Source organism: Aethalodelphis obliquidens, unplaced genomic scaffold (genome assembly GCF_003676395.1).
Source record: "Aethalodelphis obliquidens isolate GAN/ISIS:26980383/991018 unplaced genomic scaffold, ASM367639v1 scaffold30, whole genome shotgun sequence".
NCBI classification, from domain to species: domain Eukaryota; kingdom Metazoa; phylum Chordata; class Mammalia; order Artiodactyla; family Delphinidae; genus Aethalodelphis; species Aethalodelphis obliquidens.
Genome location: NW_020837974.1, coordinates 16,248,189 through 16,263,571, shown reverse-complemented (window position 1 = coordinate 16,263,571; position 15,383 = coordinate 16,248,189). Strand labels below are relative to the sequence as shown.

Here is a 15,383-nt window from a genome sequence, read left to right as displayed (position 1 = left end):
TGTTTACTGACGCCTTAGTAAGGGCGGAAGTAGAGACCTCAACGGAAGTGGTGCTAGTAAGGGCGGAAGCAGTGTGGCAGGGGTGCGAGCAGGGGTACTGTCCCCGCTGGGACGTCGACCCCGTTGGGCTGCCACAATGGAACTCAGCGCCGAGTACCTCCGGGAGAAGCTGCAGCGGGACCTGGAGGCGGAACACGTGGTGAGTTGAGCGGCGTGAACGCTTGCCCAGCAAGGGGAACAGGGCTCCTGAGGGGCGGGCTTGGCACCATCCACCCCATTCTGCCCCATAGGAAGTGGAGGACACGACTCCCAACCGTTGCGCGTCTAGCTTCCGAGTCCTCGTGGTGTCGGCCAAGTTCGAGGGGAAGCCGCTGCTTCAGAGACACCGGTGAGACCCCAGGAAAACCTCATTCAGCGCGGCCCCAGCTCCAGGACCACATCCCCGGCCGCTCCCCGAAACCTAACTCACCCCCACCAATGCGGCCCAGCACCGCAGGCCACGACCCCAGCGATCCCGCCTTCATGGCCTCTGCTTCAAATATTGAGACTTCAGCCCTCTACCTCTCTTGTTGCCAGGTTTCAGGGACTACAACCTGGGGGACATCTCCAGTCTCCCGGCTCACCCTAGCTTCGGGGTCTGCGACGCAGGCCCCAGCCTGCCGTTTTCTAACCCCATCTCTCTCTCAGGCTTGTGAACACTTGCCTAGCAGAAGAGCTCCTGCACATCCATGCTTTTGAGCAGAAAACCCTGACTCCAGAGCAGTGGACCCGTGAGCAGCAGAAATAAGGGACCCGGACCTGCACATCTATTAAATTATGAGTCAGGCCCAGCTTCTGTGTCAGTGTGTGTTGTGTGTAGGAGGGTGGGAGGTGTGCAGAGGCCGGGTCTAGAGCCTGGCTTCTCCCTGCCCTCCACTCTCCATTGTTTTACTTTGGGCAAGTACCTCTCCACACAGAGGCCTTCGTGTCCCCACTTATAAAGTGAAAGTTCAGTTCTTAAAGTCCCTTCCAGGGTGGGCCTCACAGGTCTTCTTTGTAATCCTTGGTGGACCCCCTTGGGGTACGGCCACTACCCACCCGACCCACCCATTCATTGACCATTGCTTGGGGTTCCTGCTCTGTCCTCCTTCAAGATGCATAGATGAGAAGTGCTCACGGTTTTAGGGCCTTGGGCAATTTAACAAACCTCTCCCTCTCCCTAATATCATCCCAATGTCAGAGGCATTATAGAAGATTCCACACTTACCCTGTTGGTTCCCCAAGCCCTTCACCACCTCAGGGACCTGGTACCCTAGCAGGGGCTTCCCAACACCTGGAATGGCAGTGTTTTCTGGCCCCTGGAGAAAGTCCAGTGACCCTTTGGCCCTGGGCTTGATGTGGCCACAGCTGACCCTGGAGAGCTGGTGAGGTTTTTCAGGAATGGAGGGGTGGGATGGGCATAGGGTTACAGCAGGAAAGTAAGGCCGACCAGAGCCACAAAATTGGGGCATGTGATGCCCTAGAGTCGACACAAGTGCCAGAGTTGATTAGGCCTTGCATAGGTGAGGGCCCTGAGACCCAGGAGGAATAGGAAGTGTGCTAATTGGGGCCAGAGCTCTTTGGGGGTGAGAAATTGCAGATTTCAACCATCCCACCCACCCTGTTCTCCTGTTTTCAAGGCTGGTTTCTTGGCCCCTAAATTACCACCACCCCCACCCCCACCTCCCTCTCTTGTTTCTCTCAGAGGAAGCTGGAAATCATGGTGAGTAGGGGCTAACCCTTCTGAGTTCCAAGGATCCTTCCCTGAACTTTTTTCCATTTCCCTGGGCCAGGAGAACTAGTGACTACCCACAAGTCTGCTTCACTAGGAGGGCCCATCATCCCTTTGTGTGGGAGACTGAGGCCCAGGCTCCAGATGGTCTCCTTCTGTCTGTACCACACCCCTGATTGGATCCACCCCCTGGGTTCACAGAGCTGTGGTGGAATCCCTCCCCATTCTATAGATGAGCAACTGAGGCGTGGAGAGAAGTGACTTGCCCAGGGTCACATGGTTTGCATAGAGATTGAGACCCAAATGGGCAGACAGGGACATTTGTACAGCATGCCAAAGGGGAATGGGGGTTCAAAAGGGACATTTAGTCCTTGCTGTGGTCCCTATGTGGATGAACAAAGCCCTGCTGTGACCAGGACACCCATCCCCAACAGTCCTGTGTCCCAGCTCAGGGGGGATCACCTGCTAAGTTGGCCATCGGAAACCCATTTCCAAGTCCCCCCTTGATAGGGCTTGACAGATTGAGGTCAGACCCAGGTGGAAGCCACAGACAGGGTTCAAGAGGCAGCCACGTGGTGCAGGGAAGGCTCTGAACTAGAAGGGGAGACTTGCATCTTGACTCGGGATCTGTCCCTCAGCAAGCCCAGCTCCTGCTGTCAGCCTCAGTTTCCTCGCTTGTAAACTAGGGTCAGGGCCTATTGCTTTGATTCTAAGGTTTCTTCTTACAAAAGGACCCCTTATTTTGATCCCTTGGGCTTACAGTTTGGAAGATGTCATGTAAGTGCTGGTTGCTTCATCTTCCCCACAAGCAGGCAGCAGTGTCAGGACAGCTGCATGCAAGCTGGTGTTACGGTTGACTAGCAAAGGCAGATTTGGGGTAAACAGAATGACCGAGGCTCCAGGCTAGATCCCTGAGCAGCTTCGACCTACCAGCTGGAAAACAGAGCAGGCTCCCAACCCACATCAGCGCAGGATGGCTCCCACCCGCAAAGGCCTGTTCCTGTCTGTGGTCTAGGGCGTTCAGAGGCATCTCCCCAGCCCGCCCCTGCCATGGGTCAAGCTCATCGAGGCTATGGAGGGGGAAGCTCAAGTGCAGGTCAGTTCAGCAGACCCAGCATCTGGTGACCAGTCACTGGAGTCTGAGAGGTACCAGAAAATAAAGCCATTTTATTAGTATTTTCTTATCTGCCATGGTGGCCTGAGGAGTGGGAGTGGAAGGGAGGGAGGCGATGCCGTTGGCCTCAGCCGGTGGTCCTCTACTTGGCCTGGACTGTCTCCTCCAGCCTATCCAGGCGCTTCTGTAGCTCCTGTACCGTGGCCTGGAGCTTCCTCATCTCCTCCTCCAACCGGGATACGGCATCCTGGGGGATCCAGGGCTGCATCAGGCCCAGCTCCTCCCTGGCCACTAGGCCTCTTCCCAAGAGCCCCAGGGCTTGGGCCCTTCTGTCTCTCAGCCAGAGAGCTGCAGGCCTATAAGCCTGAAACCTGTTTTCTGAGGCCTCAGGATTATCCAGCCCCCAAAGGATCCCCAACATTGTGAGTTTGGGCTGCCCCAAATGCCAGCCTCTTTCCACTAGGTCAGTGACCACATCGGTAGCAGCCCCTGCCCTACCCCATCTTCCTGTCCTGATTCCCGGGCTCCCATCTGCCTCTCACCGAACTGGGAACGCCACTGGCCTCAGGTGCCATCCTCTTGCGCCCAGTGTCCAGACCCCGGTTGATCCTCAGCTCCCGGCTCTTTGGGGGCACGTAGCCATCCTTGAGGGAAATGAGGAGGGGCCCGGCATCCCGACCCCCTAGCCACTCCTCAGCTGTGAGGGCAGCGTCAGGCCCTGCAGTGGGCGGGTACAGGTCCTCCTGGAACAGGTCCGACTGCGGGGCAAGGCCAAGGCTGGTTAAGAAAGTGGGCCACGCCACCACCCGCCACTCCGAGAGCCCGGGGAGGGACCCTGGAGCATCACCTTTCTAGGCACCGTCATGGCGATGGGCTCACACCTCCGCTCGTGCAGCTTGTAGAATCTGTGGAAACAGGAAGGCGATCGGCACCCACAGCATGGCTGGGCTGGGACTGAAGCGCGGCGTGCGGTCGGCACTGCCCAAGGAGCACACTCAGGTCAGGGTCGGGGCAGTTACCTGGCAATCTCACACTTGTTCACCTCCAGACCACGTTTGGGCATGTAGCCCATGCCACGCTGGGACTCCTTGGAACTGAACATGGAGAGATAGTGCAGGAATGGGGCCTCGGAAGTGATCTCGAAGTACCGGATAGAGCTGTCACCCTGCAGGTGGTGGATGCAAGGGAGGATCAACACGGGCAGATGCCTCCAGCCGTGGTCCTTTCCCAGTCCCCCTGCCCGCCTCGCTCCCCCGACCCCCTGCCCAACTGGGCCACCTTGCCACAGAGGTAGACAATGTTGGTGTCAGGGTCAAAGAAGGGCAGCAGGACACCGCTGCTCGTGTCCAGTTCCTGCAGGGACAGCGGCTCCTCCAGGTGCTTCTGTAGAGACGGGCAGGGGTTTATAATGAGCTGGACCACGTCAGGCCCAGGTGCGGTCCAGTGATGGAGGAGTGGGGTGGGGGGCTTATAGACCAACCAGCGGTGGGTAAACTGAGGCCATGGCCTTCCAGCCAGACACTTGGCAGGGCTGGGACTAAGCCTGTTCCCCGCCGGGCACTCACCGTGTCCCACAGCGCCACCTGCCGCTCACTCATGCGGCTGAAACCTGTGGTCAGGATGTTTCCATCTGACACAAACACGGCACGCACAGGCCGGGTCCCCTCATGGGGACGGTCCTTCTCCTGGAAGGAAAGGGAGGGGACCGGTCAGGCATCCGCACGCACCCCCTAAGGGCCAGGCCCCAGCTGGGAGTGGGTAGCATCTAGGGGCCTGGTTGGTGGTGGGTAGGAGGGGCAAAGCTCTCAGGGTCAAGGGTCAAGGCAACTCACAGCTACAATGGTGCCTTTGCGGGGCTCAATGATGCGGAATCGCTTGTCGCGGCAGGAGGTACAGATGAGGGCGCCATCTCGGCTCCAGTCCACGCTGTAGATTGTGTCCGGGTGCACGTCCGAGCCCAGTGTCAGCACGGCCGCCCCCGTGCCCACGTCCCACACCAGGATCACATTGTCGCAACCTGGGCGATGCCCCCAGTGTCAGAAGTCATGAGCCTCCCACCCTCGCTGTCAGGGGACCAGCCCTCCCTGCTTCTCCCCCCGGGCACCTGCACTGAGAAGCACATTCTGAGCTGTGGGGTGCCAGGCCACAATGCCCACGCGCTTGGTGTGGCCCTCCAGGGTGACGACAGGCTCCCGCAGGGGCAGCACCAGGCCCCCATCAGGGATCTCCCACACCTGCAGAGAAGCGGCGAGTGAGTCTCGGGGGCTCCGAACGTCAGCTCCAGTGCTGGAGCCCCCTCCTGGCCCGTGTGTCCCCACACTCACCATGACTGTGCAGTCCTCGGAGCCACTGGCAATGACATTATCATTGTGCGGGCACCAGGCGATGTCCAGCACTGGGGCCGTGTGGCCACAGACCATAGGCACGTTCTTGTCCACACGTCCAGTCTAGAGGACACAGCAGGGCCTCTGAGGGAGGTGCTTTTGCCCTCCAAACCCAATCCAACCTCCCCACTCCCCTCCACGAGGCATGGAGAGAAAAGCTGTGAGGTCCCTGGGAGGAAGAGCGGGGCCTGGGGTGGGAGGGTTTGGTCCTCTGCCCCTGCCCCAGAGTTCTCTGGGCAACTCAGTAGTGCAGGATGGGCACAGGGGGCTGGTCCTGCCTTGCCGTCAGAGCCTTGCCAAGTTTCTGCCATCTCTAGCTCAGTTTCTCATCCATGCCCCACGGCCTGGTACTCCCACCCCTGCTTCCCCAGGTGAGGCCCCCATGGGAAGACAGGCCAGGGCCCTGGGCATGGGACAGGCTGCTGGGGGGTAGTTATACTGGGGCTGGAGTTCCCCAAGGAAGTGTGTGTGAATGATGGGGCTGTAGGGATGGGTCCTTCCAAAAGGACAGGGATGGGGAAGTCTGTCATAACCGGCCCCCCAGCAGGAGCAGAGGTTTGGAAATGGGCTCTTCCGGGGACAGCTGCTGCAGCAGGGCTTCCTGTGTGAAGAGCGGGCCCAGCTCTCACCCCGACAACCACTTCCTCTTCTCTTGTTTCCATCGGACCTTTTAAGGTAACAACTGAGGGCCTGTCTCCCCTTCCTGTCTCACCACCCAAGAGCACAGGAGTGTGTTGGGGGTGGGGGTCAGCAGACAACAGGGCAGGGGAGGCAAGATCTGACGGAGGCCGGGTTGGGGGAGCCGAGAGGGTCTCTTACATCACCCCTGCCTGTGAGCTTGGAACCAGAGCTTGCTGCATTCCCAAGGGCTCCGAAAGTTCCCTCCAAACCCTAAGAGCACTTGCCCAGACTCCATCCCAGCCCTCTTCGTGCTCCCGAGGGGAGAAAGGTCCAGGCTGAGAACTGGGAGGCCTGGCCCTGGGTCTGCAGGACTCACTGTGCGTCCCTTCCCGTGTCATCTCCCCTCTAGCTTTAGCTCCCATCTGCCCACTGCATGTAGGAGCTGAAGGAAGCCTAAGGTTCATCTGGCTCAGCTCAACTTTACAGACAACACTGTGGCCTGGGAAGGCTTGGGGATAGTCAATCACCTCATCAGGACCCCCAGGGGGCCACTAGATGACCAGAGCCCCCCCACCAGGGCTCCAGGGGCTCACCTTGCCCAGGGGCAGCACCAGGAAGGCCCCTCCCCCACTGGCCTCACAGATCAGGGCCACGAACTTGGGGTTGACAGAGCAGAAGCCACTGTCCCAGGTGTTCTGTGAGACGCGCACGTCCTCATAGCACTGGTCAGCCTTGGCCGGCTGTCCAAACACGTGGCGGAACTTGCTGGAACGGACCACTTGCCGGCTCATCCTGGAAGGCACACAGGTGGAGGGCTTTTCTCCCTTCAGGTCAACTCTGACCTTACAGTGGCCCCCATCTCCCCCAGGACCCTCCTCAGCCTGGCAGTCATGGCCTCAGCTAACTTCCCCAGCATGTCTCCCCGGCCCCTTGCCGCTCTCCTCTGTAACTGACATCCTGCTACGCTCACACTCGCCTTGCCCACACCTCCTCACCCCTGGCTAACCTGCAAGGCCCACCTTCTCAACCCGCCCCAAGCCTGGCTTCTGTACCCTCAGCCTCCCCGGCAGAGCCTGATGTGGGGTAGCACCTAGTGCCGATTTGACCACAGAATGGCTGACAGACACAGAGCCCCTCCTCTCTGACGGGTCACACTCCGGGGCCTCAGTGCGACAGCTTGGAGGGTGGGTTCTCTCAGCCTCCGTGTCCAGACCTCACACCCTCACACCCACATGAGAAGCTGCCTAAAGGCAGGGGCCCTCCCCGCCTCCAGGCCCAGGGTTGGACATCCTGAGGGAAGCAGCGTGTAGGTTTGCCTGGGAGGCATGTCCTCAGTGGCAGGAGGGCTTCCCCAGCAGGTCTCCGGGCTCCAGAAACAAGCGGATGGCTCGGGTCCCAGCATCACCTCCTCCACGCACCTCTGCTTCTCGCCTCTGCTTAAGCAGGTGCCCTTCAGTGCCTTCTCCAGTCCCAGTGGAACTATCCTCAGGAAAGGAGAGGCCGGCACCCACTTCTCAGACGGAGGTCCAGCTAGGATGGTTTTCCCCCCGGGCTGGGTGACAGCGAAGCCAAGGAGCCTGCCTCTGGCTCCCCAGGCTCCAGGCCCCCATCCTGGCGCCCAACAGCATCGCCTTCCAGCTCACCGTGGGGGCCCCCCCAGGGCCTCTCCTCCACGGCCCCAGCTTCACCCTTTTGCCCCCCCTTCAGGCCTAGCCCTTCTCACTGGGGGCTCCAGCCAGCCTCGCCCATCCCGTGACTCTCCAAGAGGCTCCGGGGTCCACCCGCCCGGAAAGCAGGTGAGGAGCTTGCGTGAGGAGAAGCAGTCTGGGGGCAGGGGGTCCATCCCAGATGGGAAGCCTGGGTCTGGGGAGAGGGAGCCGCAAATCGGAGGTTGGGAGACAGGAAGCCATCGTGCCACCCCACCTCCTTCCCCACCGCAGGTACCAGGCCCGGAAACCACGGAAAGGGGAACTTGGTCTTTTCTTGTTTTGCTCTCAACCCCTTCCTGTCTCCAAGCTCAGGGCAGCTGCTGGGCTCACCCCACCCTGCCCCCGACTGCCACCCCAAAGACTCCCATTCTGGGGAGAGTCCGGTCGGCGCGTGTCCTGACCCCCGGGCTCCCCCACCTCCATCTTGGCTGCGGTGGTCCCTCACCCTCGCCCGCTCCCGGAGCTCTCAGACACGCAGACGGACCCTCCTCCGCGCACCCACACCCCAGGCGAGTCCCGCCACGCGGGGCGTGAACGGGCTCTGTCCCCGCCTCCGAGCCAGCTCGCTCTGACAGTCTGTCGGCCCCCGCAGAGGGCTTCTGCCAGGCTCCCGCCTGCCCCACAGGTGGCCCAGGGCAGCGATGCCGAGTCCCGTCCCCGGGCTCCAGCCTTACCTGCTGCTGAGAGATGAATGACCCCCCAGACGGAGGAGGGAGAGGAGGAGGAGGAAGCAGCTGGAGGAGCCTGCGACTGCCGGCTGAGGATGCTCTTGTCAAGACAATGAATGAGAAGCGGCGGCGCCCGCCTCCTTAGGGGTGGCAGCGCCCCTTTGGGCGGAGCTCTTAAAGGGGAGAGCCCTTCCCTCCGCAGAGGCGCCGCCTCGCCCCACCAGCCCGCAGCCTCCCCTCCCCTCCCCTCCCCTCCCTCCGCGGAGAAGCTCAGCGCCTTAGCTGCCAATTCGAAACCAAAACAGATGCTGCTGGCCCGTCGCTGACAATCTGATCTGCACTTTTTAATGTCAAAATGTAAAAAATACCCGTTCCTTCTTCCCTCCTTCAGCCCACCCCCAGCCTACTCGCCATCCTTCGCCTGGCATTCGTAAAAGGGCCCATCAGTCCTCCCAGCGGCCTTGGTACAGCCCCCCCGCCCCAGCTAAGGCTATGCTGCCATCTCTTCCCCCACCGACGACGCTCAGGGAACAGGAAGGCGGGGGGACAAGGAGGAGGGAGAACCCTGCACCCACCTGCACCCAGGAAGCCTGGGGCCTCTCCAGGCTCCTACATTTACAAGCAGGTGGCCTTGGGAGAGTCACTTAACTTCTCTGGGTCTGTCCTCACCTAGGAGCACCTCTGCCTGCCTCACAGGGGCAAATGAAATAATTTGGTGTTATAGGAGAGCCTCTTTGCGCAGGGGCTACGGAAGTGAAAAAGTCAGAGTTGAGTTCCTGCCCCAAAGAGCGCTCAGTCTACTGAAAGGAGAGGCACAAATAACAGCTCCAAGAGCTAAGTAGAGGCCGAAGCCCAGACTTCAGACTAAGAGGAAGGAGTTCGTTCCCATCCTTGGCATCAGAGTCTCGGAGGTAGCAATGCGGAAAGACCCGCTCTAGAATCAGACTGCTTTACGAGCTTGACTCCTGGCCGGCTGGCACACCTACTGAGTGACGTTGGGCAGGTTCCTTAACCTCTGTCAGCCTCAGTTTCTCTTTCTGTAACAGCTTCATACCTACCTCCTGACTTGATTGGAACAGAAAGCCTTCTGCACCTCATCCAAAGTGTAGCAAGCACTTAATAAATGTTGCCTCTCACCACTGTTACTGTTTAGAGTATTGGAACTGAACCTGAAAGGATGAGAAGGGGCCAACAGGCGTGACCGGAGGAGGTCTTGTCAGCAGAGGGGCAGCCTGAGCAAAGTCCCAACGATGTGATCCTTCAGCCCCTGGTTCAAATCCTGCCTCCACCACAGCTTGGCTGCGTGATCTTGGGCAAGAGGTCTAAACCTCAGTTTCTTCATCTGTAAATGGAGGCTAAATATGATTTGTCCCGTCCAGCTTACAGTTATGAGGCTCGAGTGGTTATAAAAGTGTCCTACACACTTTTATTCCATTCAAGCATCCAATTGTAAGAACCTCTGTGTTGTATTTCACCTGAGAGCCTGCTACTGGACTGGACGGGGATGGGCAGGGATTGTGTCTCCAGCGGAAGTGATGAGAATAACGGCTGGGATTTACTGAGCACCTACTGTGTGCTGGGCAATGCTCTAACACTATAAATACGCTGCACTCGCTTAATCCTCACAACACACCCGGGGGCAGGTACCACCTCTAATGTAAAGAGAGGAAACTGAGGCACCCATGACCTTCAGTCCTGGGGCACCTCATTTCCAGGCAGAGGACAAGCACGTTGTGAGGGGCCTGAAAACCATGCGCCCTGAGGCAGAGCCTGACAGGCGTGGAGAGGGAAAGGTGGGGATGCGCAGAGGCTACTTTCTCATTCCAGCTGGTCTGCTGTGGGGCGGGGGGCACAGACGCGAGGCTGGTAGTGGAGGTTGTGAGGCAGCAGCTGTCCCAGCAAAACAAGAGTGAGCGTTAGTTCAGTAGTGGGTGCTGAAGGGCCCTGCCATACGGCTCTTCATGTGATTAAGGTGAGGCTGATCCTTCCTGCGAGGGGTGTCGGGAGGGTGTTCCTGCCAGATGCCACTGGACCAGCATCTTACCATCCCCTCTTTCCTGGAGGCTGCATCTGGGTTTTCCTTGAAGAAACCAACCTTTATGCACTGGCAATCCTTGAGGTTTGAGAGGGTGTCCAGGGTAGGCACACAGTCCACGTTTCCCCAGTCAAAGCTACCTTTTTTGACTGGTTCAGGGGTGGCCACTTAAATCAAGTCTATGCGTGCAGAAGCAGATTCACTGGAGCTGCTAGGAAAAAGATCCCTCTTTCCACTGGGGGTTAGTAAGCTAAAAGGCTGTAAGCCCAGGACTACTAGTGACCGTCTTGACACCATGCAGGAAAAGCCACCCAGAATGAGCCCACACAGAGGACTGCAGACACAGGATATGAAGACAGCCATACTCTTGACATCATTTGAGTATCGGGATCAAGCTGTGCCTGAGTCCCTTAACCTTTCATAAGTTCCTTTTTCCACATAAGTCACTACGTTTGAGTTGGTTTCTGGCATTTACAGTTGAAAGTGTTCTGACTGGTACACCCACCATGGAGGGAGACAGGACCGGAGGCCCTTCCAAGGTGCCAGATACACAGAGGAAAGAGGGACTGAAATGCTGAGCACGGGATAAAGTTCAAACTCCTTAGCAAGGCCCACAAGACCTCCTCTGGTCTGTCCTGCCCTAAAGGTCTGTAGAGCATGATGGAGTCAGCCCCAGAGAATCTTTCCTTCATGGTTCTCCTGCTGCCCTAGCCCAGTGATGTTTCCTCACCAGTAAAGGTGCACAGCACTGCTCACTTACACTAGAGTGTGTACCCATCACCCAGCTTCAACAAGTACCACCACATGGCCAATACTCGTTCATTCCTTCTTCCACATTATTTTCTTGGCATGTATTAAAAGAAATCCAAGACATCATAGCATTTCAACTTAAGTACTTCTGCATTTATTTCCAACAGATAAAGACTTTTAAACTCTTAGAGTTTTTAATAAAATTGCATTAACTTTATAGATTAATTTGAGAAGGATATTAAGACTTCCATCCATGAATATAGTGTATTTCTCCATATATTTATGTCTTCTTTTATGTCCCTTAATATGATTTTATAATTTTCTCTATAAAGGTCTAGTATATCATTAAATTTCTCCCCCCCAATAGGTGTATTATAGTTTTGTGGCTACTTTGAATGGATTCTTCTCATTCTAGTTGTAACCTTATTTTATTTCCTTTCAAAAATCAACTTTATTTACATACAATAAAATATATCTTTACTCCCATACAATATAGCACACTCAGTTTAAGTGCATGGTTCAATTAGTTTGGACAAATGTATATACCCAAGTAATTACCACCATAATCAAGATATAAAATATTTCCATCACTCCTAAAAGTTCACACCCTTCTACAATCAGTTTCCACCCTCAGACCCTGGCAACCACTGACCTGCTTTCTGTCAGTATAGATTAGTTTTGCCTGCTCTAGAATGTTCCATACAAATGAAATCATACAGTATGGGTCTGTCTTTTTCCATTCAGCATAATGTTTTGAAATTAATCCATGTTATTGTATGTCAGATAAGGATTTTTATTTTACCCAAGCACAATACCATTATGTAATACATAATTATACCTAAAATGTTTAGCAATAATTTCTTTTTTTTTTAATTTTTTGATTTTTTTTTTTTGGCTGCGTTGTGTCTTTGTTGCTGCACGTGGGCCTCCTCTGGTTGTGGCGAGCGGGGGCCACTCTTCGTTGCGGTGCGCGGGCTTCTCACAGCAGTGGCTTCTCTTGTTGTGGAGCACGGGCTCCAGGTGTGGGGGCTTCAGTAGTTGTGGCACACGGGCCCAGTTGCTCCGCAGTATGTGGGTTCTTCCCCGACCAGGACTCAAACCCGTGTCCCCTGCGTTGGCAGGTGGATTCCTAACCACTGCGCCACCAGGGAAGCTCTCTTATTTTTAAAAAAAATATTTATTTATTTTTGGCTGCGTCGGGTCTTAGTGGCGGCACATGGGATCTTCCTTGCGGCATGCGGGATCTTTCGTTGCAGTGCGCGGGCTTCTCTCTAGTTGTGGTGTGCATGCTCAGTATTTGCGGTGTGTGGGCTTAGTTACCCTGCGGCATGTGGGATCTAGTTCCCCAACTCGGTAACGAACCCGCGTCCCCTGCACTGGAAGGTGGATTCTTAACCACTGGACCACCAGGGAAGTCCCTAGCAATAATTTCTTCACATCATCTAATTCCCAATTTATGTTCAAATCTCCATGATTACCTAAAAAAAGAAAAGAAAAAGAAAAAAAGAACTCAGAAATGACTCTTAACATCACCAAAAGTAGGACACCCAGATATTACAGGCCTCCCATAAAATGATATAATAAGTATGTAGCGTCACCTTTGCAGTATTCTTGCCAAAATCATCACCATCATCATCGTCATCATCACCAGCCAGAATCTAATGGAGCCTCTAGATCTAGCTATTAGTTTATAGGAAATAAAAAGGATAGAAGACCAGGTTAAACAATACCAAGAGGAAGCAATTACCTAAATCTGTAATGTAGAAAATTTTACAGGATAAACGATCTGGCTTCAACAAATAAATGGCATTCAAAGGAGGGGAAATATATTAAAAGAGCCTTAAGAAACATATCAACTAACGGTAACATGTGAACTTTCTCTGGATCCTGATTCAAACAAATCAACTGTAAACGGAGATTTTTTTTTTTTAAAGCATGAGTTTTAAAGCAGGGAGACCCTGGTTTGTTTATTCATTTATTTATTTTTGTCTGCATTGGGTCTTCGTTGCTGCACGTGGGCTTTCTCTAGTTGCAGCGAGCGGGGGCTACTCTTGGTCGCAGTGCTCAGGCTTCTCATTGTGGTGGCTTCTCTTGCTGCAGAGCACGGGCTGTAGGTGCACAAACTTCAGTAGTTGTGGCTTGCCAGCTCTAGAGCTCAGGCTCAGTAGTTGTGGCTCGTGGGCTTAGTTGCTCTGTGGCACGTGGGATCTTCCCGGACCAGGGCTCAAACCCATGTCCCCTGCATTGGCAGGCGGATTCTTAACCACTGTGCCACCAGGGAAGTCCCTAAAAGTAGATTTTTAAAAATTAGATTCCGTCACTTACAACCAAGAGTCCCAAATGCTCCAAGCAGCACTGGGTCCTTGGTGCTGCACCAACATTCCATCACTGAAGAGTCTCAAGAGCTCTGTGATGTGTTTTATTGTCCCTCTTTTACAGATGACCAAAATGAGGCTCACAGGCAGTAAATGACCTACCCACAGTCACACAAACTGGGATCCAAATACAAGTCTGTGTGACCCTTGAAACCCATGAGTCCATTCACGGTTTCCAGTTGTTTTGCCGAAAGCCTGCTCTCGGTTTTAAGGTTCGTTGGATTTGTTGACAAAACAACCACTCGTTTCACACAAATAAACAGCTTTAATCAATTCTTTAATGAAAGGTGATTTAACTTAATTTTAATATACAATCTTTAGAAGGAAAGGAACAAGAATATTAGAGAAACATAACAGGGTATCTACATCACCGAATTGGGCCGACACCTACTTCCAGATCCAAGTAACAGCTGGGAAGTTCCAAGTGACAGTGATCTGGAGCCCCAGTTGGGAAGGGTCCCGGGCGGTTCGTACACCCCACGGGTGAGACTTCAGATTGGAGTTCTGGGGGCTTCCGTTTATAATTCCAGGCCGCAAACTGATATGATCAGTCTGCGTGCAAAGATGGAGGTCTGAGTTTACTTTAATAATGCTGTTGGTTTCACCATGTGGGTCACAAGAGTTTCCAGACCCTGGGGGGCTGGCCAGGTCCCCAGGGCTCAAGGAATTCCAAGACCCACTCCCTTTCTTATAGTAAGCGCTGCTTGACTTGCCAGCAGTAATTGTTGCGTGTGCAAGTAAGCCCGCAGTCCAGGCAGGGTTACAGGTCGGTCAGAGGCCTGCTTCTGCCTCTGAAGCCTGAACAAGACTGCTTTATTCATTTCCCCAACACCAGTCGACCTCCCGAAGCAGAGGAGGGCACAAAAGCCAAGAGCAGTGGGATCTGGAGGGCGAACCAGGATGGAAGCATGGTCCGTAGATGGTGGTGGAACGGGTGAATGAAATTACACTTATACTGGGTCTTGAATAAGAGTTTGCCAAGCAGAGAAGAGAGAGGAAGAAAAGCGAGGAAGGGACAATGACGTTTTAAGGGAATGGTGAGCTCTTCACCATGGCTGGAGCTCAGGGGCTTGGGATGAAGGGGAAAGTGGTGAAGCTGGGAAAATCCCCAGGAGGCAGCTCATGAGGGACCTCAAGCTGTGTCTTCTCAAGGAGTTTGCTCCCTATGCAAGTCTCTAAGTAAAGGAGTGACAGGGTCTCATTTGCAAGAAGTTACTCTGACAGCCTGGACCCTGCCCCTGTGGCCCCCAGGACTTCTCACAGTTGTGGTCCCCCATCCACCTTCAGGCTCCGCCCTGACCCACATTCAGGAACCATCCTGGCCTTAAGCAGGAGGCACGTAAACATGCCTTGTCCACAGGCTCAGGTCTAAGCCAACCTTGCCGGCCACTTCTCGCCAGCCACCTCCTCAGGCTGCCTTCCTTACCTTTATGAGATGATCACTGCTCCTATTTTATGGAGAAAAGAGGCAAGAATTCTTTCAACCCCTTTACTCCCAACAGCAACAACATCTCCAGCTCCTAGAAACAACCATAGGCTGTCGTTACAGGGGAGGTGTCCTCCTAGGGCCCAAGGCTCATGCCTCCCTCTTGGGACACATTCCTTCCCACTTCCTCAGTGACCTCACTCCATCGTTTAACCCCTTTCTCCTGCACTGCCAAGTTCTCCTCTCCACAGATACTCTCTCTTCAGTATCTAAAAACAAGCTGAGCTCCCCTGTGTCTTTGGGGGAACCTCTCTCAACTTGGCAACCTCAAACCACTTCCCTATCTCTGTCTTACCGTTCACAATCAAGTTTCTTGAAAGAGTTGTTTACACTTACTGTCTTCACTTCCTCATTTCCTACTTAGTCTCATGAGTCTGGCTTCTGTTCCCACCTTTCCGCACAGACGTGCCCTTGCCTCAGCCACCAGTGATCTCCTGATCATTACATCAAATGAGCACGTTCTGGTGATCATCTGATGCTACCTACCACTC

The 15,383-nt window shown here is 54.8% G+C and overlaps 2 protein-coding genes and 1 long non-coding RNA gene across 6 annotated transcripts; 1 reads left to right on the top strand and 2 right to left on the bottom strand.

Moving 5' to 3' along the window:
- The first annotated feature begins 8 nt into the window (after nucleotides 1-8).
- On the top strand, nucleotides 9-831 carry BOLA2B (bolA family member 2B). The gene is made up of 3 exons (XM_027126472.1): nucleotides 9-199; nucleotides 291-388; nucleotides 688-831. The coding sequence occupies exons 1-3, from the start codon at nucleotides 137-139 to the stop codon at nucleotides 785-787; spliced, it is 261 nt and encodes an 86-aa protein (XP_026982273.1). The 5' UTR covers nucleotides 9-136; the 3' UTR covers nucleotides 788-831.
- Nucleotides 832-2,897: 2,066 nt separating this feature from the next.
- On the bottom strand, nucleotides 2,898-8,422 carry CORO1A (coronin 1A). 4 transcript variants are annotated; one of them, XM_027126463.1, is made up of 12 exons: nucleotides 8,253-8,298; nucleotides 7,288-7,348; nucleotides 6,463-6,661; nucleotides 5,189-5,311; nucleotides 4,969-5,098; nucleotides 4,697-4,881; nucleotides 4,430-4,549; nucleotides 4,143-4,247; nucleotides 3,884-4,029; nucleotides 3,712-3,769; nucleotides 3,407-3,622; nucleotides 2,898-3,111 (listed from the first exon to the last, which is right to left on the bottom strand). In XM_027126463.1, the coding sequence occupies exons 3-12, from the start codon at nucleotides 6,658-6,660 to the stop codon at nucleotides 3,007-3,009; spliced, it is 1,386 nt and encodes a 461-aa protein (XP_026982264.1). In that variant the 5' UTR covers nucleotide 6,661; nucleotides 7,288-7,348; nucleotides 8,253-8,298; the 3' UTR covers nucleotides 2,898-3,006. The 4 variants fall into 4 exon arrangements, with proteins under 4 accessions (XP_026982264.1, XP_026982263.1, XP_026982262.1 ...); XM_027126462.1 differs by lacking the exon at nucleotides 7,288-7,348 and having other exon boundaries at nucleotides 8,253-8,422; XM_027126461.1 differs by lacking the exon at nucleotides 8,253-8,298 and having other exon boundaries at nucleotides 7,186-7,842.
- Nucleotides 8,423-12,363: 3,941 nt separating this feature from the next.
- On the bottom strand, nucleotides 12,364-15,097 carry LOC113630285 (uncharacterized). The gene is made up of 4 exons (XR_003436887.1): nucleotides 14,833-15,097; nucleotides 13,798-13,958; nucleotides 12,630-12,711; nucleotides 12,364-12,509 (listed from the first exon to the last, which is right to left on the bottom strand). It is a non-coding gene; the product is annotated as an uncharacterized LOC113630285 (long non-coding RNA).
- Nucleotides 15,098-15,383: the final 286 nt, after the last annotated feature.

Coding starts and splice junctions, on each gene's coding strand:
- BOLA2B (XM_027126472.1), top strand. CDS start 137: ATGGAACTCAGCGCCGAGTACCTCCGGGAGAAGCTGCAGCGGGACCTG. Junction 200..290: donor ACCTGGAGGCGGAACACGTG/GTGAGTTGAGCG, acceptor TCTGCCCCATAG/GAAGTGGAGGACACGACTCC. Junction 389..687: donor CCGCTGCTTCAGAGACACCG/GTGAGACCCCAG, acceptor TCTCTCTCTCAG/GCTTGTGAACACTTGCCTAG.
- CORO1A (XM_027126461.1), bottom strand. CDS start 7,271: ATGCTGGGACCCGAGCCATCCGCTTGTTTCTGGAGCCCGGAGACCTGC. Junction 4,882..4,968: donor GAATGTGCTTCTCAGTGCAG/GTGCCCGGGGGG, acceptor GGCATCGCCCAG/GTTGCGACAATGTGATCCTG. Junction 3,623..3,711: donor CCATGACGGTGCCTAGAAAG/GTGATGCTCCAG, acceptor CTTGCCCCGCAG/TCGGACCTGTTCCAGGAGGA.